This window comes from Arachis duranensis, chromosome 9 (assembly GCF_000817695.3).
Source record: "Arachis duranensis cultivar V14167 chromosome 9, aradu.V14167.gnm2.J7QH, whole genome shotgun sequence".
Lineage (NCBI taxonomy): Eukaryota > Viridiplantae > Streptophyta > Magnoliopsida > Fabales > Fabaceae > Arachis > Arachis duranensis.
This window is the reverse complement of record NC_029780.3, coordinates 112271707-112293843: the sequence shown is the minus strand read 5'-3', so window position 1 is coordinate 112293843 and position 22137 is coordinate 112271707. Positions and strand designations below refer to the sequence as shown.

Below are 22137 nucleotides of genomic sequence, written 5' to 3'. Positions count from 1 at the left end.
ATAATATATATAATATATAAAATAATTAGTAAATAATTAATAATATTGTATTATATTTAAATTTTTACTTTAATTTATGTTATGTAGGTGTTGATGGTTATATAAATTTTGAAATTAAATTTTAGGATAGTGCAAAAATCCGCCCCTACCCACCGCGTTGCCACCCTAAATAAGTTAAGTAATATTACAATACACATATAAAAAAATTTAATTAATTATTAACTTGATAAGTTTATGAAATTATATCAAATCAAAACCAAATGAAGAGAAGAACTTAAAACTCTCAAATTCTTTAATTTGGGGTTAGTTTGATTTAATTTTATAAATTTATTATGTTAGCCGCTTATTAAGATTATTAGGTATGTATTGCGGTGTCTTTTAACATCGTTAGTAACGAAAGTATTAGAAAGACTAAAATAACTGACTTAAAATTTTTTAAAAACAAATTTATTTTTTTTTTCAAAAACTAATTTAAAGAACTAATTATAATATGTATATTTCATTAAGCCAAGATAATTGTCTATATTTGAATGTTTTATTGATAAAAGATTTATTTAAAAGAAAAATTATTGAAAATCTAAAATTATCCTTTTAATTATGATTTTTATTTTTTTAATTTTAAAAAATATATATTTTTGTATTCATTTAGTATTTAAAAATAATTAAAAATAAATTAAGACTCTTAGTTATTACTTATTCAAAAACTATTGAATTTTTTATTTTGATATTTTGAGCTGATTTATAAGTGTTAAAAATAACCTTTATTTTGGGTCTAGATCAAAATATTATAAAACTCTCTTTTTTTCAAATTTTTATTTTTACCAAAGATAGAGAGGCTCAAACCCCAACTTCTTAGATAAGTATAGAAAAATTATATCATTTGAGCTATAAACTCATTGGGATAAAACCCTATGTTTGCCCATAATTAAATGTTACTATATAATTTTTATTTTCTATGTTTTTCTGTCCTTTTTATATAATTAGATATGATAAAAACTTTAATTCCCAGAATACGCACTGTAGGAAAATGTTACTGAAATATGCAGGCCCAAGTCTTGCCCACCGCCCACGAAATGGGTTTCATTGTGATTTTAGGTGAAGCGCCCACGGAATGGAACAAGAAGCAGCAGGTTCCAACTCTAGGGCGGTGGCCACGAAATGGTTCAGGTGCCATTTTGTGGTTGTCACCCGTGAAATGGGTGACATCTGGGACGGCGGCCAGGAGTTGGCTCCAATTCAGCTGCAGCGCACTTGAGTTGGAACACTTCTAGTGTACTGGACACGAAATGGGATCGTGGTGTGCCTATATAAACGCTGTTGGATGAACCACGGAGGAAGCCATTTTGTATCCATTCTCCTCCTACTCTCCAATATTCTCTCAAGTTCACAAGCTTCTTTCTCTCTTAAAATTTTTTGGGTATTCAGATTGGTTTGTTTTATATATGACTTCTGAGAACGTGTATTTAATTATATATCCCAATGAAAAAATTTCTCATACAGCAGAAGGGATAACATTCGTTTGCGATGATCCATTATGGATAATGATTCTGCCACAGACACTATTGCAAGATCTGAAGAATCTGATTCTGGTTCATACCGGAATAGTTGGAAAAAAAAATCACAAAGCTGACTTACAGGATGCCGGTTGCAGTAGCCAACTCGTTTGCGTATCAAAAAATGCAGATAAAATCTGATTAGCAGGTGTCGATGATGTTCTCTTATCATCGCAGCATAGGTACGATATATTCGTTGGAGCTTTGTATGAATATTCAGGATATTGGCGGAAGCTCGTCTAGTTCCAATAATGTGGAAGGGGTGAAAAATCTGGGAGCGGTTGATTTTGCACCGGGTCCGGATATAAGTAGGGCCCGTAGTCCAAGCTTCAATGCGTTTGTTGTGCGGGAACAGAATGCAAATCTACAGGAACCGCGTCCCTCCCCTTCAACCTTACTTGGGTTCGATAGGCATCCTGATGTTGGCATTGCTGAAACTTCTGACGATGATAACATTGAAGAATTCAGTGGTGATGAGGCAGAAGCCGTTCTGAAAACGCAACCTCTGCATCGCAACTCCGTTCCTCCAACACCTGTCGAACCGGTAGGTGGAGGTGTATCCTCCAGCACACCTGCACACTACCTGTCCCTGAATCTTGGAGCAATGCATTCGAGTAACGCAGAGGACAGACCTAACAGTTACGCTCTGTCAGGCGAGATGGAGCTCGAAATTGGGTTAAAGTTTCTGAACCGGAAATCAGCGATGCTGGCAGTCAAAAACTACAACATCCGTAGGAGTGCAGAGTATAAGGTCGTAGAGTCGGACCAAAGGAGGTATGTATGTCGATGCAAGCAGTTCGGTGATCAATGTCGTTGGATGGTGCAAGTTGCGAAGACAATGTCTTCCAGATTCTGGAAAATTCGAAATACGATGGGTCTCATAGTTGCTTGGCAAGTTCGATGTCTCAAGATCACGCTCAACTAGATAGCAATGTGATCTGCCAGCACATATTCCCCATGGTGCATGCTGATGCGACTATTTGTGTAAAGGTGTTGCAAGGGTCGGTAGAGTCAGCGTACGGGTACAAGGTATCTTACAAGAAGGTTTGGCACGCGAAGCAGAAGGCAGTCGAAAGGATCTATGGTGATTGGGATGAGTCCTATGACCAGTTGCGCAGATACTTTAATGCACTGCAAGCTTTCGTCTCAGGTATTCATTGCAATTTACTTTCGTATGGTCTTTGCTATTCGTTATCCATTTACTCCTTAACAACTTTGACTAAGTAAAACATTGGTTTACAGGGACAATTGTTGACCTCCAAACGGTTCCGTACTATGTCGGAAACACCCTTGACCGTGATAGCGTCATGTTTCACCAGGTTTTCTGGTCGTTCCCTTGTCCAATATCAGACGGTGCCTCAATAAGCGCTGCTCAGCATAGTCATTTTGTCCTTTTTTGCCTGCCCACCTGTTGGACAAGGACAAAATTAAAAAAAGGGAATTTCCAACCGCAAAGGATATCTGATAATAGTCACAAAGTGGGAAGACATATACCATACCTCGTGGCTAAAGAAAAACTATACGGTGTCGTGACATTCGGTGCCAAGAAAGGTAATCTGTAGTATATCCACGACATGAGCAACGTATGACAACTGACCATACCCTCAACACTGTACTCTGTTGCTAAGCACATAGTACGATATAACCAATAGAGGACGGCGCTACCCCAACTGTACGTGCAGATCCCATCATAGTCAGCTAATAACGGCAGATATCGAACATGCACCGTGTTGTTCGCCTTGTCTGGAAGAAGCACGCCTCCCAACAAGTAAAGTATGTAACACCGTGCATATTGCATGAGGCCATTATCTTCTAAGTCAAGCGGCATCTGCTGAAGACGAGTTCTGAGCCACTTCAACTTTATGTTGAACTTCGTTGTCCATACATGGCCGGCGGGAACCTTACCTAGAAGTTCATGACACCATTCCCAAATATCTCTTTGGTGAAACTTGCTCCATGACCTCAAAGTACCACTAACAGGCTAACCATCAACAAGTAACCCTAGCTGCATTGCTACATCCTCCAGGGTTATCGTACACTCACCCCAAGGGAGGTGGAAGGTGTGTGTCTCCAGTCGCCTTCGTTCGACAAAGGCATTAATAAGTGGATTGTCGTACTCGAAGCACTTGATCAAAGAGGCATGGTAAAATTCTGTGCGTCTCAGATAAGGCTCAAGCCTCTGCCGCCTAATTTCCATGTTTGGATCCGTAGGATCTACCATGAAAACATCGACGAGCGTGCCATGAGGAGTAAGGACACGTGTCGGCTGCAACATAAGGTAGCAAGAAATACAATACTTTAAAATACTCTACAAAAATGTTTAAAGATGGAAAAAATTATGTTTAATAATCTCAAACAACAATAATCAGCTTAACGACGTAAACTAGCCTTAAGGAATAAATGTGCCGCTATATGATGTTCGTCCAACCGGTTCAAGTTCTCCTCTGCGTTAACCCCTCCCCCACTCATATTAAATTTTTTTTCCTAGCACTGCCCTCCCACCCACCTCCTCTTACCTTCCTTTTACCACTTATACAAATTTTTTTTTACCCTATCATCCCTTCAACCGTGCATGAGGTTCCCTCCCTCACAACTCTTTTATAATGGTCCTGGCTCCCTTCTCAAGTGTCTCCTGCCTCCCAACATGACCAATGCATGTGCAGTTGCTACGTTGACCTCCATTTCGTTGGCGTCTTCCCTGAAGTGATGGCAAACTTCATTTCTTGGTCGCCAGACACGAATTGTGCATGCGTATTTCAGGATCGTTTTCAGCTAGTGCGTATTTTGGGAATAAAAGTTTCTCATATATTTAATTAGATAAAAATGCCTATTTTTCTCTTTTTTATTGGTCATACACAATTACACACTAAAGGTTCTATCATAGCCCACCTACTCCTACTGCTGGGATTCGAACCTGGGATGTGGCTATTACGAGGCCAACATTTTCTCTTGCTTTTCTCTTGCTTATACCAATAAAAAACGATGAAGATAAAATGCTACTAAAACTAGGGATACAAAAGAAAAAGAGGCCATATTAGTTCATCAAAGTTCATTTGTCACTAAGTTAGATTTATCTATCTAGTAGTTAGTTCATTAGTCTGTTTAAACAGGTGTCGAAGATTCGAATTCCGCTGTGTATGCAACAATTTAAAAAATTAACTTATTATTATATAAACAAAACAAAAAATTGATTTGACTATTTATTCTATTATAAAAATCCTATTTAATGTAATATAAAGCATTATTTTGCATGGGTCATTAATCAACTAATATAAATGAGAAAATGCCAAATCATCTACATATTACTAAATCAGTTTTGGTTAAATATTGTGGCAAAGGAAAGAAACAATGCTAGTTAACGAAGAAAAACTGAGCAATTATTCGCACTTCTCAATACTAAATATTGCACTCATAAAAGATCTGATATACAGCCCAATATTTAGTTTCCTATCACAAATGGCACTATTGAGTATTGAACAAAAGCTATGAATAATAGCACAGATAATAACTAAGTAATAAACTTCGTTTTACTTTTGTTTTTTCCAATTCCGAAATTAAACTTAAGGCCAACCTGGAGTGGCACCAAGAAAAGCTTGCTTACTTGCTCCCACTTTATTCAAACTCAGTTAAGTGTTGAAAGGAAAACAAAAATACAACACCATCTAAGTCCTTCTCAGATTTTGCTGCTGCTAATTAGGAACGAGAAAGATGGTTAACTTAGGTGCCAAAGGCTTCTAGTAGGTATAGCCCTTGACAAACATTCCCTTCTTGGCTTCTTCGCTTTCACCCTCGGCAGAATATCTTCCCAACTGAGCCAAGGAGTTTGCTTTTGCGCGCACCAAAAGAGACTTTTGAGCCGCTTCCACATTCTCGGGGCGTCCTTGCCATGTCTTGAGCACAGTGTTCTGCAGAGCTCGTGCATATGAAAATGAAACGTGCCATGGGTTGGGACTTTGGTTCATTGCATTAAGGTTCAGTGTTGCTTCCACTTCAGATTGTCCACCAGACAAGAACTGAAAATACAAACGGAACATAATTTGCGGTTTATTATAGTGATTGTAACTTCCAAATTCTAGGATAAATGCAATCTTAAATGTAAAAACTAAAAAGTAATTAAATTAGCATCATCTCAAATCCTAAAAGACAAGATACATGCACTCAACACGATCATAATGCTACGTATCAATTTGTGATAAGAGGAAACAAAGAACAATAGATGTACCATGATTCCAGGGACTGCAGGAGGAACTCTTCTTCTAAGCATGGTAAGTGTATATTTGGCAATGGTTTCTGGAGAAGCCTTTTCCTTGTGCTCGGCCCCAGGTGTAACCATGCTAGGTTTGAGCAAAATTCCCTCAAAAATGACATTGTTTTGAGCCAAATAAAAGAAGACTTCTGACCAGACCTTCTCTGCCACTTCTAATGTCCTCTCAATCGGGTGATCACCATCTAGAAGAATTTCCGGCTCTACAATTGGAACAAGGCCATTGTCCTGCAAAGAAACACAAATGATGTCCATAAATGTAATATAATTGGTAAATCAATAACTTTTCCACATATGCATGGAGACCAAAAGAATAAACTAAGGAAATGCATCTATTACTATGAGAATGAGCTAATTTCAACAGAAAGAGAGTCAATAGTGAAACAATACCTGAGAGATAGCAGCATATCGTGCAAGTCCCCATGCTGCTTCCTTAACAGCTAATGCAGAAGGACCACATGGAATGCTAACAACTGTCCGCCTGTACAATACAAAAGCAAACAATCAGTTACATTCAATTTCAACAGATCTTATCCCCAAGAAAATTTCTTAGAGAATAAATGAAGAATGACTTACCACTTGGCAAATCGAGCACCTTGCTTGTAGTATTCAGCAGATCTTGAAGCCAATCCATCTAGCCCTTGGCACCAAGATTCATTGTTTGATCCTGGTAGTGGGACCAAGCCCTAAAAGGAGACAGAAAAAAGGATTAATCACTAATTAGCAATAGTAAGACAGAATTCTAGTGACATGAAAGAATTACTGAAACAACAAACCTTATCAACTTTGATGCCAGGCACAATGTTCTCCTCACGAAGGCAATCAACAAACTTCTTTCCATCGGTTGTTGACTGGTAAAGGGTTTCCTCAAAGAGAATGGAACCAGAAATGTATTCACCAAGGCCGGGTGTGGTCAGCAGAAGCTGCCTGTAGGCCTGACGATTGACCTCGGTGTTGTCCAATCCTATCGATGCCAACCGCTTCCCACAGGTGGCATTGGACTCATCAATGGCAAGAATTCCACGACCAGGAGATGCAATAGTTTTCTATACCACCAACAAAGAAAACAATCATAGTAAATCTTCCAATATGCTATTACCATCTACCAATAACTAAACTAAAACCTAGCCCACTACAGAAGAAGGAAATACATATCTAAAGACAAAATATTTTCATAACCTAGCTCGCATGACTTTACTGTAGCATAAAAAGTCCAACAACGTACAAGTAAATTAATAAACAAAATTAAAAACAATAAAAGGCTAATCAGAGACGCTAACCAATAATCAATACAAGAAACAGTTTTTTGAGAGAATTTAGCATAAAAGAATCAGAGCACGCGTTGAAGAACAAAGATGCATGAAGGATCAACGTTGAAGAATGTTGTGAAAGAAACAGAGAGAGAGGGAAGAAGGGACTAACAGCGGTTTTGACGAGTTCGTCGGAGTAAGAGGTGGCGCGGATCGGGAGGGAGACACGGCGAGTGGCGAGGAGAGACGAGGATCCGCTGCGGGAAGAGAAGGAGTTGTTGGAGATCCAGGGGGAAGACAAGGAGTTGAGCTTGGCGAAGCTTGCACACGCGGCCATGGCTTCGATCAAAGAGAAAACGAAAGGGGTTGGGTTTTGCAGAGAGAGAAGTAATATGACTTACTATGTTATGATGATTGTGATGGGTTTGTGTTATGTTTGTTTGTTTCTGTCTCGGTGAGTCCGCGGTAGGTGAAGCTGATGCAAGTGGAAAACAAAAGACAACTACCATGCGGAAATACCAAACCTACCCAACACAGTTATATCTTTTTATTTATCTTTTTTTTCCATCTTTCAATAAATGGATAGGATATGATTCTCTCATATTTTAAATTTAGATCACACTATATCAAAGTAAGCCAAAAGATTTCGGAACAAGATATCAAACGAGTTTATGTTTGAACTCAAATCTTTTCTATCAAATTTTGATCAATTAAAAATTGAAAAATTTCAATATCTTACGTTGCCAGTTAGGAAAATTAAATCTACCTGTCTTCTTTTTTTTTTATAAATGAACATCCATATATCTCTATGCATCTATTTTTTATTACTAATCTCTATGCATCCATACGACTATATCAATATATTCTTTAATAATAAAAAACTAATAATAATAACAATAATTTTGAAGCTTTTTTTTTAACATTATTCTTACATAAAAACATCTTATATGCATATTTTTTCCCCATTGACTTGAAATATTTTTATATTTTATAATAATGTTACAGTTAAAATCTTGTTTTATCAACAATTGAACCACAAAAGAAGCTAATTAAACTGTTTCAATCCAAATTATATCAAATTAAATCATATTCAAATTTTAAATTAAATCGAGAATTAAAATTTTATACACAATCAATTTAAAATTATTTTATACGTACATTCAATCATATAACGTTATATTAGTAAAAATAACTACTTTTTGTATTGACCATGTAAATAATCATCTAAAAAAAAGTTATGATTGCACAACTGTATAAAATATTTAAAAATTATTTATTACAATGAATATTTTCAACAAATTTTATACTATGCTAAATCTATCTATAAATTCATTTATAGTATGCTATTTTTTATAGTGGTCTATTCAGATCATGATATAAGGAATGGTTGTATCTTACACTTAACTTCTCAAGTCTATGAACCAAACTATCATTGCTTTTTAAGTGGGCACATGACTTAGATTTACCTTTTAGAAAATCACTAGTTGGTTTTTTAGATTTTTTTAAATTGTCAAAAATTAATTTATAAATTAAAATTGATTTTGTATAAAATTAATTTTGAGTATATATCTAAATAGGTCCCTTAGAAATTTTATATTGGACGTTTTTATCTCTAAAAAAATTTTATTACACTTAGGTCCTTGAACTTTATAAAAATAAGATATATAGGTCCTTCTCTCACATTTTAAAAGACTTATTTGTCCAAGTGAAAATAATGGGTTATGTTTTATTTTTGTAAAGTTCAAAGATCTCAACGTAATAAAATTTTTTTAAAAAAACAAAAATATCCGATGCAAAATTACTGAGAGATCTATTTAGATAGATACTCATTAATTTTTAAAAGAAAAATCAATTTTAAAGGTAAAGAACCCGTTTTAAAGAAAAAAACTAAAATTAGTTTGGTTTTATTAAAAAAGCTAATTATTTTTTAAATGATCGATTTATTAGTTTTGTAACTTGTTAATAATTAATTTTATTATTTAAAATTAGTTTGGTTTAATACCTTAATTCAAATTTTTAGTTAATCAAAAGTCAGGTTTGATTTTTTTTTTTTAACCATGTTTACTGTTTAAAAAGAGATTTCGAACTTACTTTAAAATAGCGGTAGATAAAATTAAGGAAAAGTTAAATGGATATAGATAAATTAGTTGCTTTTGATTAGATTTGATACAAATTAATTTTTTATTTTAACTTAATTTTGACTTTGATTTTGTTGGACTAAAATTAATGTTATCTTTAACACAATGACAAAAAGATTTATACTATTATTAAATTATATTTAAGAGTATAAGAATAAAATATTTTACCATTATCAAATAAAAAATATTATCTATGAATATTTGATTAAATATATATCATTTTAGATTTTAACTGAACTGTTTTTTAAAATCATAATTTAAAATTTGATTTACAGAATTGATTTATAAAAATAAAAAATTTCTTAAATATATTATAAAAAAATAAAAAAATTTACTCTATTTCATTCATATTTTGACATATCATTAAAATAATTTTTCACTCAAATCCAATATAATCCAACACAAACTGCTCCCTATGGACGGGAGAGAATGTGAATAGATTCACTCTAATTGTAAAGACATGAAAATGAAAATATGTCTAATTCATATCGTTTGTGAGCCACGAAAAACCATAGAGCCTGATAGCAGAGGCAGCATATTGAATAACAAATGTACCGGAATGAGAAGTAACAATCTACAAGTAAACTAAACCAGTGAACCATACGTCTACAAGTCTTTTCCCACAGAAACTGTAAGATTTTGGTTTCCTCCAACTCTAAACTGGCAACAAGACACCTCTGGCCTAACGTCTTTAGCTGAAGTTCAAGTGTGTGTTTGGATCCCAATGGGAATTTGAATAAAATTAATTTTGTAAACTTGATTTTGATAAAAAATAAGTTTGTATTAAGTAATTTATGTTTGACAATATTTATATTGAAATAGATTATAGTAAAATAAATGTTGTTTGGATTACACTAAAAATCACTTTTAAATACAAAATTATTAAAATAGACATCAAATTAAATAATTTTTTGTATGTTATTTTATTATTTTAATTTAGATATTTAAATAGATCTTATTAATTAATTTTATAATAAAATTAATATTTATATACTAAAATAAAAATTGACAAAATTAGTACTTTTTTTAGTATGCTATAATCTTTTATTATTATTATTATTTACAATTAATTTTTGTTTAATTTACTTTTTTAATAGGATCAATAAATTATATTATAAAAAATAATAAAAATAATACAAAAAAAATTACAATTATAAAAATGAATAATATCATATAAACAATTAATAAAAAAATAATAAATAATAGAAAAAGATAATTCATATAAACAAAAATAATATAAATAATATAATAATATGCATAAATAATAAAATTGGTAAAAGATAAATAAAGATTAAATATTAATAGCTAAAAACCCGTTGGTGAAACGCAGACGGTTAAAATGGTTGCTTCTTGAAAACGTGATTTTGAATACAAAATCACTTCTGCTTTCATGAATAAAAAATTTGCCAAACCAAAAATTAAAACTTTCAAGATGTCTAAACGTATTTCTTTTTTTAAACGCGTTTGCCAAACACACCCTAATTAATTAACTCTTTATGTTTTTCACTCTATCGTATTTGCAAAAAATGGAAACAAATTTTATATTTCGACGGCCAAATATGCAGTACTAGTTACCATCATTCTGCTTTCACAGCACAAAGACAAAGCTTCGTTGAGGTCCTCCATGACAGATTTCAGGATATATCACTTATCAATAATACTGTACAAAAAATTAATAGGGTGCAAGCATGGAATCACTTCTCACTCAATGTCCGCCATCCTCGCTTTCCCTCCAAATGATGAATGGTATCTGCTACATCCTGCTGTTGTAAAATGATTCTTCCCGAAGCCATCAGTTTTCTCGCTCAAGATGCAATTGCATCAAATAGGACAGTTAATATCCTCAAAGATTTGATTGGCAATTCCTTGCTTCATGTTGGAGATCCATTCTACTTCAATAAAAAATTACTATCTTCCAACTTCAAATTGAACGAGTATGATACACGCCAGATTGGATATGGCTTGGGTTTTGGTATGAACAAATTTGACTCTGATCCGAGACCATACAATAACAACGTCACTGCCGAAAGTCTGTCCCTATATCCAAAAAGAAATGAAACGGGTAAGGCTGTAGGACAAGTCGTCAACAACAGTCCCTTCACCTTGCTCTTCTTACCCTTCCATTGAGATCCCTGTAGTTGACTACTCAGCTGTGATCCTTCTTACTTTTCTTTAGCAACTTGGACATGTGACTGATATACTCACTGCCTGACTGTTTTCCACCCATTAGCCACTGCAAGGCCTCAGCTGCAGCATCTTTTTCTGCACTTTTCTTATTGCTACAGGGTTGGCCCATTATCTGCATTCCATTGAACTCAACTGTAGCCCGAAACTGATTATTCTTCAATTGTTTAGTCTTGTAGCTGGGTGCAGCATATCCTGCTCTTGTGAGTAAGGTCTGGAGCTGACTTTTAGAATTATCACCCCCAGGGCCACTCTCAGTCCTTGAAATCGATGCTGGATGTGATGTGGCCATCACTGTTGACTTTGCTGGTTTAAAGACCCGACGACCAAATACAAATTTGCCTTCACATGTGTCTATGGAAATCAGCAACCGCACTGCTGATAGGAGTTCATCATACAAGTGTATGCTCATCTTTGGAAAAAGTAGCTGCCCAGTACAAGAGAAAAAATCAAATTAAATGTAAACATTAAGCACCAAAAATGCTACTTCCATCTACAACAAGAAATTGTTAGTTATCACAGAAAAGCTCTTAGCAGCATGAAATTAATATGTACTTACTTTTCTTTGAATTAAGTCATCAAGTTCTCTCTTTACACACTGGTACAGATCAGCAACAGGAGGTTCCATGAAGAACTCCAGATATCCTCCCAACATTTTTAGGTGGCCATCCTGAAAGAAAAGGATGGAATTCCATTAAAATATCAGACGACTAGAGCATAGATGGGAACTGAAGCTGTACATCCTTTGGAATATTGAATAAAAATGGGAACCAATAACAAATCATGAAATCACATGGCACTCACAGCATCCCCTTTCAATAAGTTTCCACCAAACAGAAGCACCACTGCATCAGGCACAGCTGTTGAGTCGCGGAGGAAAACAGAGTTCACTTTTATCTTCTCATTAAAAAGTAACCATGGATATGGAATTCTAGTTTCCCGAGCATTGACGGAGTTCTAGAAAATAAATATGAACATACAATTGAAAAGGGAAAGCAAAATCTTAGAAGAGTCAACATAAAAAATCCATCCAAAAGTGTGCAGAGAATTTACAACCACCAGCAAATTATGACTTGAATGTACTAACCGAATATAGGAGCACTTGACCATCCTCCATTGTTTTCAAAGAGAATGACTTTTCATTGTGCTGCACATGAAATTACACTTCATTTATTTTATGCAGTCCGAAAACAAGAACAAGAATATACCACACAATATCCCCCAAAAAAAAGACGCACACACACACAAAAGAGGTGGTGAAAATAACCCTTATTAATTATATTTTATTATTACACTCAATGAAACACTAATTACTTAATTTAAAATATTTTAACTGGGTATCTTCATATATACAATTATGTATGAAAATGTATAATCAAAATAAGCCCCACCCAGCCAGTAGATAAATCAGTGTCTTTCAAGAAAGTAACTTCAGAGAGAGCATAATCATGATTTATTTCTGTGAGCGTGGTTGTCAACAAGCATCAACTTTTGTGATAAAAGAGAGAAATGGAAAAGAACATCAGTAAATTGTCCCAACTTCCTCCACCATGAGTTAGAAGGGAAACGATTTCTTCAGTATATATTAAAAGAAGACATACCACAACAGCGCAAATTCCAGGATATAGACCATAGCAAATAACTGCCCGGATAAGATTCACATCACAGCTCCACAAGTTGCAGTTGGCTGTATTGCTATCAACTAATCCAATATCCTTGAGCAGGCATCTGAACTCTCTCCTAAGAGCATCAATAGCTTTCATTGATTGTGCTGAAAGAAAATTTTTCCAGCAATATTCACATCCTCCCATGTCTAATTCTGCATCTTTCCAACCCTCGTAAGCCTTTATAAGTGCAAGGTGGTCACTATATGCTCCAGCAAACTGAGATTTTGCTGCCTCTGCAAGCTACAGTGAAGAATGTAAAATATGTTCATGCCAAGAGAGAATATCAGTAAAGAAGAATTATCGGTGAAGTTTCAATTGGCCTCTAATAAAAATGGATAAAAAGGACTAGCATTTACACGAGTCAGTCATAACACAGGAATAAACTTACGTCTTTTTTGTCCAGTGGTGTTAGGAAAGGATCTCTCACACTAAGACCAGCAGCCACAGTTAATATTGGATCCAGGCAATTGAAGATAGCCCCTAATATAAGCGAGAGAGAGAGAGAGAGAGAGAGAGAGAGAGAGAGAGAGAGAGAAGGAGGCTAAGAAGGGATTTTCCTGATGGAAAAACCTACCTAGAGTAGTCAAATTCTCATTCTCATCCAAAGCCCCAATTATTTTCAAATACTCAATAGCATTTTGTACCTGTGAATAAAATTAATTAACCAAGATACTGAGATATAAATTTGTATTCAAATAATCAACACAATTAAATAAATTTGTCTATTTTAAAATTGTGCATGAAATGATGGTGTTCTAAACCATACAAGTATCGAATTTATCATTACCGCAAGGATCTCCGGAGACTGCAAAGCCCTAGACAAGAACTCAGGTATGCTTCCAAGTCTTAGACTTTTTATTTGCAGACACAGAGATTGCAAGGGTGTCCTCAAAATTTCTGGCAACTGATACTCAGCAAATGCATCATATACACATCTAGGATAGATATGGTAACACACTCCAGGTTGAACACGACCAGCTCTTCCTCGTCTCTAAGAATCAGTTAATAATAATAAAAACAACAACAAAAACAAAACAAACTATCCAGATATATAATGATGCGAGAAGCTAAAAAAAGGGTCTAAATATTCAAATGATTGGTGACAGGTACGAAATTAACTGAAAGTCTAGCCTCACCTGTTGGGCAGAAACCTTAGAGATCCATGTTGGAAGCAAACAGGGCGTGTTATTCAGTGCATCATATGATGTTTCTTTTGCTTTTCCGCAGTCAAGCACAAAAACAACGTCATTTATTGTGATACTCGTTTCAGCGATATTTGTTGCAAGCACTATTTTTCTTACTCCATCTTTGGGTTCTTCAAATATTAACCTCTGCATATCCAATGCCGAAAAAATATAATCCATCTAAATATTGTGAAACGCAATGCATATATTTAATTTATTCAACAGATTATGCATGTAATACATTGTGAATAGTAATTCCATACAAGGTATCAATAAGGGATTGTTGTGATGCAAACATCATTGACCTTTTTATTTCAAACTAAAAATTCCTTTATTATTACAGTATATCTATAGCAGATCTGATGATCCAGAGTAATTACTACATCAACTTAAACGGAAATCCATCAACAGACAAAAGCATTACCTGTTCTGAACTGCCCATTGAGCCATGACAGGTAAGCAACAAAACTCGATTTGGATCTCCTAAGACAGGATGAGCCAAAAACTTCTCTTTCAAAGTGCTTATATCATCCCATCCAGTCATAAAAACTAAAACAGCACCAGGCCTTTCATTCTCACATATCATGCATAGGATATATTCTATGAGACTAAATCCAATACAATCAGGATTCCAACACAACAAAGACTCCTGTGTCTGTGGGCTGTAATCTTTGAAATCAGCAGCTCTAATAGCATCCTGGTCATGTTTTTCAAAATGAACCGAAACTAAGAAATTACTATACAATCAACAATCAACTGAAGTTCAAATTTCAAGATTACCTCGACAACATAAGCAATTTGGCTTTTCCTCTTTCTTGGGACCTGTTTGTTCATTTTCCACATCCTTTCTTGACCATAATCATCAATTTGATTAGAAGTTGTCAATCTGTAGCCCGTCATTTCAAGAATGTCCTCCAAAAAATGAGTTCTAACGGGATATGTGAAGCCCTATTAGTAAGCACATCCACCAAACCAATAAGAAATAGGAAAACTTCTAAACTTTGGCACCAAAATATTATCCTATTCCTTTCATTCAGCAAACTAGGAATATAATTTAGAATGAACATGCATTTTAATTATTGAAAAATAGAGTGGTAGCAGTTTAGTCCTCGAAAATCCAAATATAATATCATAACAGCCATAAAATGATTTTGACATCAAATAGAACCCTAAAGTATGTCACATCCATATTTTAGGGACTAAAGTAATATCACACTTTAATTTCTGCAGACCTATTTGATGTCAAACAACTAATAAGGACTATTGTGATACATTAATTTTCAGGGACACATTTGATGTCAAAAATTTAGTGACTAAAATTCATGACACAAAATTTCAAGGATCAAAATGAATGTTTACTCTACAGTTAATAATGTTTAAACCCAAATAAATAGAATAAAAACTTCTTAATGCTAAAACTCTTAAGCAATTGTATTCCAATAATGAAGATATCATGCTTAGTTTGCTCCCATACACTCCATACTTCCAAACAGTCTCATTCTTATATTTCCTACATAGATCATCAAGACCCATTAACCCTATAGAAAACCCAAAGGCACAACTATCCCCCATGACAGCCCAAATTGGGAATATATTCAGTTCTTGTGACAAACCGGAATATTCATAACTGGTGCCCCATTAAAGTAAGAAGAGAAGAGCTCTGAATCTAGGGTAGCACTCATCAAAATCAGTTTCATTTCAGGTCGGTGCGGAAGGAGATCTTTAAGGACGATAAGCAGAAAATCTGTCATGAAAAACAAGAATATGAATATGCAAATATCTTTTGAAACCTAAACAGTAAAATCAAGTTCAAATTCTACCTTCATTCATCCCACGCTCATGAATTTCATCCACGATAACATGAGTTACACCTGTTAAGTTTCTATCAGCTAGCAATCTTCTTAATAAGATGCCCGTGGTGCAAAAGAGAAGATGGGTATCTCTCCCCTTCATACCCTCCAATCGAACTTTATATCCAACCTTTCACAAAGAGAGAAAAAGAGAAAGAAAAAAGAACAAGAACAAGCAACAGACATGAGAAAAAACTAAAATTCCCAAGGAAACAGAGACGAGTCATAGGCAGGAAGATAATAATGGTTTTTGGACAAGGAACTCACAGATTCACCCAATTTCTCCCCTCTCTCGTAGGCAACCCTTTCAGAAACAGACATAGCGGATATGCGTCTTGGTTGTGTGCATATGATATTACAAGCAGCTCCTCGAACTGATTCTATCTCAGATTCTAAAATAAACTGTGGAATTTGAGTTGTCTTGCCACAACCTGTTTCGCCTGAGATGACAACTACCTGCACAATATGACATTTAATAATTAAAAATTTTAATATCCAAGAGCATGTGCCATGGTGCATGCTTTTTTGCTGAGGATACCATCCTTATGGGAGAGTCAAAGGAAGACCTAAATAAGAAGTTGGATTTATGGAAGAAGCTCTAAAAGTGTATGGTCTGCACATAAGCCGTAGCAAGACGGAATATATGGAATGTAAGTTCGGTCGTCGAAGGGAAAACCCTAATACAGAGGTGAAAATTAGAGAAAATATCCTATAAAAAATTAAAAATTTTAAGTATCTTGAGTACATCATACAGGATAATGGAGAGATTGAACAAGATGTAAATCATAGGATCCAAGCAAGTTGGTCAAAATGACGGAGTGCATTTGGTTTTATATGTGACAAAAAAATGTCTTTAAAACTTAAAGGTAAATTCTATCGCACTGCTATCAGACCAACTACGCTTTATGGTACAGAATGTTAGGCGGCCAAAGGAGAGCACGAACATAACTTAAGTGTAGCAGAGATGAAGATGTTGAAATGGATGAGTGATCATACGCGATTGGATAGAATAAAGAACGAAGATATAAGAGAGAGAGTTGGAATAGCACCTATTGTGGAAAAGATGGTAGAATCGCGTATCAGTGGTTTGGATATGTGAGAAGAAGACCGACAGAGCACCCAGTCAGGAGGGTAGATGAGATAGAAAATGGACAAGGGTGAAAGGCAGAGGAAGATCTAAGAAGACCATCCATGAGGTGGTCAAACAAAATTTACATATAAACGGCTTTTCTGTAGACATGATACATAATAGAACTCAATGGCGTCGTTTGATCCATGTAGCTGACCCTACCTAGTGGGACAAGACTTCGTTGTTGTTGTTGTTTTTGTTTGTAATAATAATAATAATAATAAAAGAAAAAAAATATTGAAATTAAGACTATGAATTACTGTTAAGTCACATTACCAAAATGTACTAAGAAATTGACTAATATTTTTCATTTAAAAAATGACATGATAATTTTACCGAAATAGTTTGTGAAGATACACAATAGAGCCTCGACAAAAGGAATAGCATACAGCTTGTAATTAGCCAGTGATTAAAAATAACAAAATACCATTACTCAACAAACCTGATTTCTTGATAAGAGAGACAATATTGCTTCTTTCTCTTTATAAGCAGGGAGACTCCTGCGAAATTCTAGCATTCTTCTTCCTTCTGGAGATTCCTGAAATGGTAAGGGAGGATGTAAAGGATCCCCAAGCCATTTTGTTTCATTCCACTGGTTTCAAAACCTCATTACATATCCTTGAAAAACATCAAATAGAGTATTACACCCCATCGTTATGCAGCATAAATCCAAAAAACCTTTATCTATAAGCACTTGTAGAGTACAAATGCTAACCAAATTGACAGCCACAAAGCAATTAAAAATACAAAAAAAAAAATTAATGTAAAACCACATAACTTGGGCACAAGTAACAATAATTATTTTATAAACTAGTTAATTGATGGAACCATCATCCTAACTTCCTAAGCCTTAACTGTGACTTGTCATCTTTATGAAAACTGAATAAATGGTTTCACAAATCACAACTGCACAATCCCTTTCAAGCCCTAGCAGTGGAAATTCAGCAGGTACCATTCCATAAGCAGATTAGATGGAAGTAGTAATAAATTCAAAAATGCACTCAAGCCCAACCACAGAACAGTAATACATATGCCATTATTCTATATTTTACGGGATGTAACCTGCCATGCTTGCTGCTGATCATGCATTTGCAAGCTCCTCCGCCTAAGTATTTTCTCCCCAACAGCCTTACTAGATGCAAGTGGCTCAGGGTGCTCAAAAAGCCCTTCATCTGTACCAATACTACTGTTACTGCTTGATCTTGTAAATGATACATCTGAAAAGCTTTCCTTCATCTTGGACTTTCGGGTAAGGTGTTCCTCAAAGTATGCATCAACTCGCCTTAACAAAGTTATAGGCATGCTCACCTGTCAAGTCTTGAAAGCTTTACTAAGGCTGATTTCATATATAAATTTTCCACGAGAGTTTCATCAAGATATATGATCTAAGTTCCTTAGGCTTCAATCCAGTAAAGAAAATAAAAGAAATACAACATTGGAAAGAAGAAAAGCAAGAACATTTGGGATAACTTCAGTTTCTGTTTAATGTCTGCAATCAGAGCAAGGGGAAAAGTGGAGAAACCAACTATATCAGTGTAATATACCTCCCTCTGCGGCCGCCTATCATCCAAGTCATATCTATAGTTTGGAAGTGGAACCTTACTGAAGACAACAACCTTTGCATACATGTGGCTGCCATAAATACAAGTAATTGAGATTTCCAACAACAAAGACCAAGACAAATTGATATAACACATGCATTAATAGTCAGGTCTGAAAATAAATTTAAACAAAAAAGCTATAAAATAAAAATGCAGAATACCTATACAGCCCCATTCTGCTTGCCAAAAGCGCAATTTGATCAAAATCACGCCTATCCTTTTTCTCCCTGGACAACAACTCTTGCTTACTCTTGTCGTTTAAGAGCAAGGTTAGCTTCCTCTTCCACTCATCAACATTATCATTTGGTGAAGCACTCTGGCAAGCAAATTTTGAAGCAGCAACCGCAAGAAATGAGATATTATTCATCAAAATCAAATTCCACTTAACAGGTATATACACTTTTATAGCAAGAAATCCTCCACATTTGATTAACCAATAATTCAAGATATTCCATACAGAGAACCTTTACGTTAACAAAAACAAACAAACGAAAAAACTGCTATATAAATAAGCTCACCCGAAATGAGGGAGCCTCGAATTCACGATCGGAGCCTTCCTCGGAAACCACGTCGTCGTAAGCTGAAACAAAGCGCGAATTCCCCTTGTCAGGAATTTGCTCCGGCAACGTCGTTTGCGAGCGATGCACAGTGGTAGGAGCAGCTGAAACAACGGGTCTAGGGTTTAGAGCTGCACCACGGTGATCGCGGAGCTTGGCTACAGAGGGAGCGGAGGAGTTGTAATTGGCGGAAGTGATGACGGAGCGGAGGCGGTGGTGCGGGGGAACGTAAATGGCGCCATAAGAGGACAGCGTAGGGCGGTCCTTCATGGCGTGAATCGAAGGTTTTAGGGCTTTGGCGGTCAACAAAGAAGGTTGTGAAGAAGAGAGAATAATGAAGGGCATACAAACTGAGCTAGGTCACTATATACGGCGTCGTTTAGCAAGTTTCGCGGTTTTTTTTCAGCACTACTTTCAATGGCTCTTTCTTGTTGCTGCTGTTGCTTCTTCTTCTCCTTCTTCTTCAGCTTCAGCTTCAATTGTTTCTAGTTTTTGGATTGGGTTTGCAGTTTGCGGGAACCAACGAACAAGTGAGTCACAGTGACAACGACACTAGATGAAGCCATGCCTCTCTCCACCGCAACGCGCCACGTCACACTCCCATACCCGCCGAATCAATTCCATACCATATTCATTCATACATTTTCACTCTCCCTTTGAATTTTTAATCATTTAATTTCATAGTCCATTTATAAATTAACTTGTTAAGTAAAATACTTTTACTAATATAACAAATTCACTATATATATATTTGCATATCTGAAATAAGATAAATCACGTTATTATTGTATGATGAAGTTCAAATCAGCATTTCATGATTATTAAATATTACATGGCCAAGAGGCTGTATGAAATATGAATATCGACCTATGTGATTATTACAAAAAAATTTTATCTAGTAGTGTATATTTTTTTTAATTCGCAAAATTAAATTATTTTATATATTTAAAGAAAAAACTAAAACGTTTACGAGTAGAGCGTTTTTGTTTTGGGCCTTGTCCCCTTCAATAGCAGGGCTTTTCTCTGGTCAACTGCAGGCCTCCAGAAGACCAAAATACTCATGAGAATAATGGGCCTTAACTTCTGAATCAAACTTAACATTTCGGTTTACTCAGATTGGGCCTATTCTCTAATCCAAAGAAACATTGGACTTAATTCAGATTTCCCTATATTTCAAGTCCCCTTTCTCTATTTCTTCATTTTATTTTTTTCTCCAAGTTTTTAATTTAATCTCATTAAGCCCATTGAAGATTTTTTTAATAAAAAAAAAAGCACTTTCTCAACCACTAGAATTTAAACTCGAACCAATGGCTCAGTCGATGATTCAACTCACCCTTCTACTTAAAACAAATTAAGTGTTTAAATCTTATTTTATATATACAATAACTTATTGATTAGTCCGTAAATTACTGAATTAATTCTGACCTGTAATATCGTAGGAAAACAATTAGTCTACTACCTTAGTTATTCTAAATTTATAATCCAACCTCACTTTGATTTAATCCTTTTCATGTTCACATAAATTTCTTATCCACTACTTCCTCGGATGCTGATGAACCCTTAGCTTTGAAATATCCTATATTATTAATAAAACAAAAATTTTTTAAAAAATTGTCCGTTCAAAATAATCCAATGTTTGAGAAGAAATAATAATTAAACAGTTGGATAAATAAAAGCAGGGACTGAGATGAAACTGAATATAGAAGACAAATGGGCATTGTAGGAAACTTGTTGCATGTGACTGTGACAATAATATTGGCGGTGAAATGGCTAAGGTTCATTGACCCTTGTATATTCTATACCAATTGGATTTCTTTCCCAATGCCGTTTCCTTTATATTCAAATTACATCATATGCTAATATATATAATAATATCTTCTGAACTAATCTGTGTGCTTTTCTTCCTCTCAAAGAAACCAATCCAAAATATATTAAAGAGATCAGAACATATTTCTGCCACCACTTTGGAAGTGAACAAATTAAACAACCTTTCTATGTCTTTAAATGTGATTAGAGATTAGAGATGTCGGATCAATGTTTTAAATATTTTACTTTGTACTTAATGTTCCACTTTGCATGCATATCAATTAATTTTAAAATAATACATAATAATAAGTAGAGCAAAATTGAGATCAATTCTGCTAAGGAATCAATTAGAAGTGTAGTCAGCCAATTACAGCTAATTAGTTAGAATAAAAAAAGATTTAATTACTCTATCGGTTTCTTTAATTTTACTAAATTTTCAATTAGGTCTTTATATTTTTTTTTATTGAGTTCCTATATCATATCAGATCTTGTAGTTAAGTTCTTACCGTGACAAAAACGATAGAATTAACAGAATATTTCATTAAACAAAACGAATATGCCTAACACTTTACTAAATATTATGTATATTTTAATAAAATATTTTATTAATTTCAACGTTTTTGTCACGATAGATACTTACTTACAAAATCTAATATGGTATAGAGACCTAATTGAAAATTCGATGAAATTATAGAGACCGACAGAATAATTAAACCTAAAAAAACCGTTTTATTATTCTAATTTTTCGAATTTCAAAATTAGAAAATAAGAGAAATTGATTGAGTTGATTATGACTTATAATAAGAGAAATTAGAAAACAAGAGATAGATGAGAATGAGACATTGATTTACCTGTGGGGGTATGCTTATAAATAATTTACACACAAAAAAAACACAATGGAATCTGAGCAAATTAGGTTATGAGACAGGCTGGGCAGGGGTCCCCATTAAAGTG

General features: G+C 34.7%; 3 protein-coding genes across 3 annotated transcripts; 1 reads left to right on the top strand and 2 right to left on the bottom strand.

Annotated features, from left to right (window-relative positions):
• Positions 1-1707: 1707 nt before the first annotated feature.
• LOC107467196 (uncharacterized) lies at positions 1708-2780 on the top strand. Its single transcript, XM_016086236.1, has 2 exons — positions 1708-2327; positions 2381-2780. Exons 1-2 carry the CDS (start codon positions 1708-1710, stop codon positions 2778-2780), a joined length of 1020 nt encoding a protein of 339 aa, XP_015941722.1.
• A 2128-nt stretch (positions 2781-4908) lies between these two features.
• On the bottom strand, positions 4909-7527 carry LOC107467401 (fructose-bisphosphate aldolase 3, chloroplastic). Its single transcript, XM_016086488.3, has 6 exons — positions 7240-7527; positions 6594-6863; positions 6394-6503; positions 6208-6298; positions 5776-6045; positions 4909-5566 (listed from the first exon to the last, which is right to left on the bottom strand). The coding sequence occupies exons 1-6, from the start codon at positions 7402-7404 to the stop codon at positions 5288-5290; spliced, it is 1185 nt and encodes a 394-aa protein (XP_015941974.1). The 5' UTR covers positions 7405-7527; the 3' UTR covers positions 4909-5287.
• A 3194-nt stretch (positions 7528-10721) lies between these two features.
• On the bottom strand, positions 10722-20009 carry LOC107467386 (DExH-box ATP-dependent RNA helicase DExH5, mitochondrial). Its single transcript, XM_016086469.3, has 19 exons — positions 19339-20009; positions 18982-19136; positions 18764-18851; positions 18282-18527; positions 17662-17757; positions 16358-16546; positions 16061-16220; positions 15854-15984; positions 15021-15188; positions 14665-14937; positions 14193-14387; positions 13844-14047; positions 13619-13700; positions 13445-13572; positions 12991-13296; positions 12477-12536; positions 12194-12346; positions 11949-12059; positions 10722-11816 (listed from the first exon to the last, which is right to left on the bottom strand). The coding sequence occupies exons 1-19, from the start codon at positions 19720-19722 to the stop codon at positions 11352-11354; spliced, it is 3594 nt and encodes a 1197-aa protein (XP_015941955.1). The 5' UTR covers positions 19723-20009; the 3' UTR covers positions 10722-11351.
• Positions 20010-22137: the final 2128 nt, after the last annotated feature.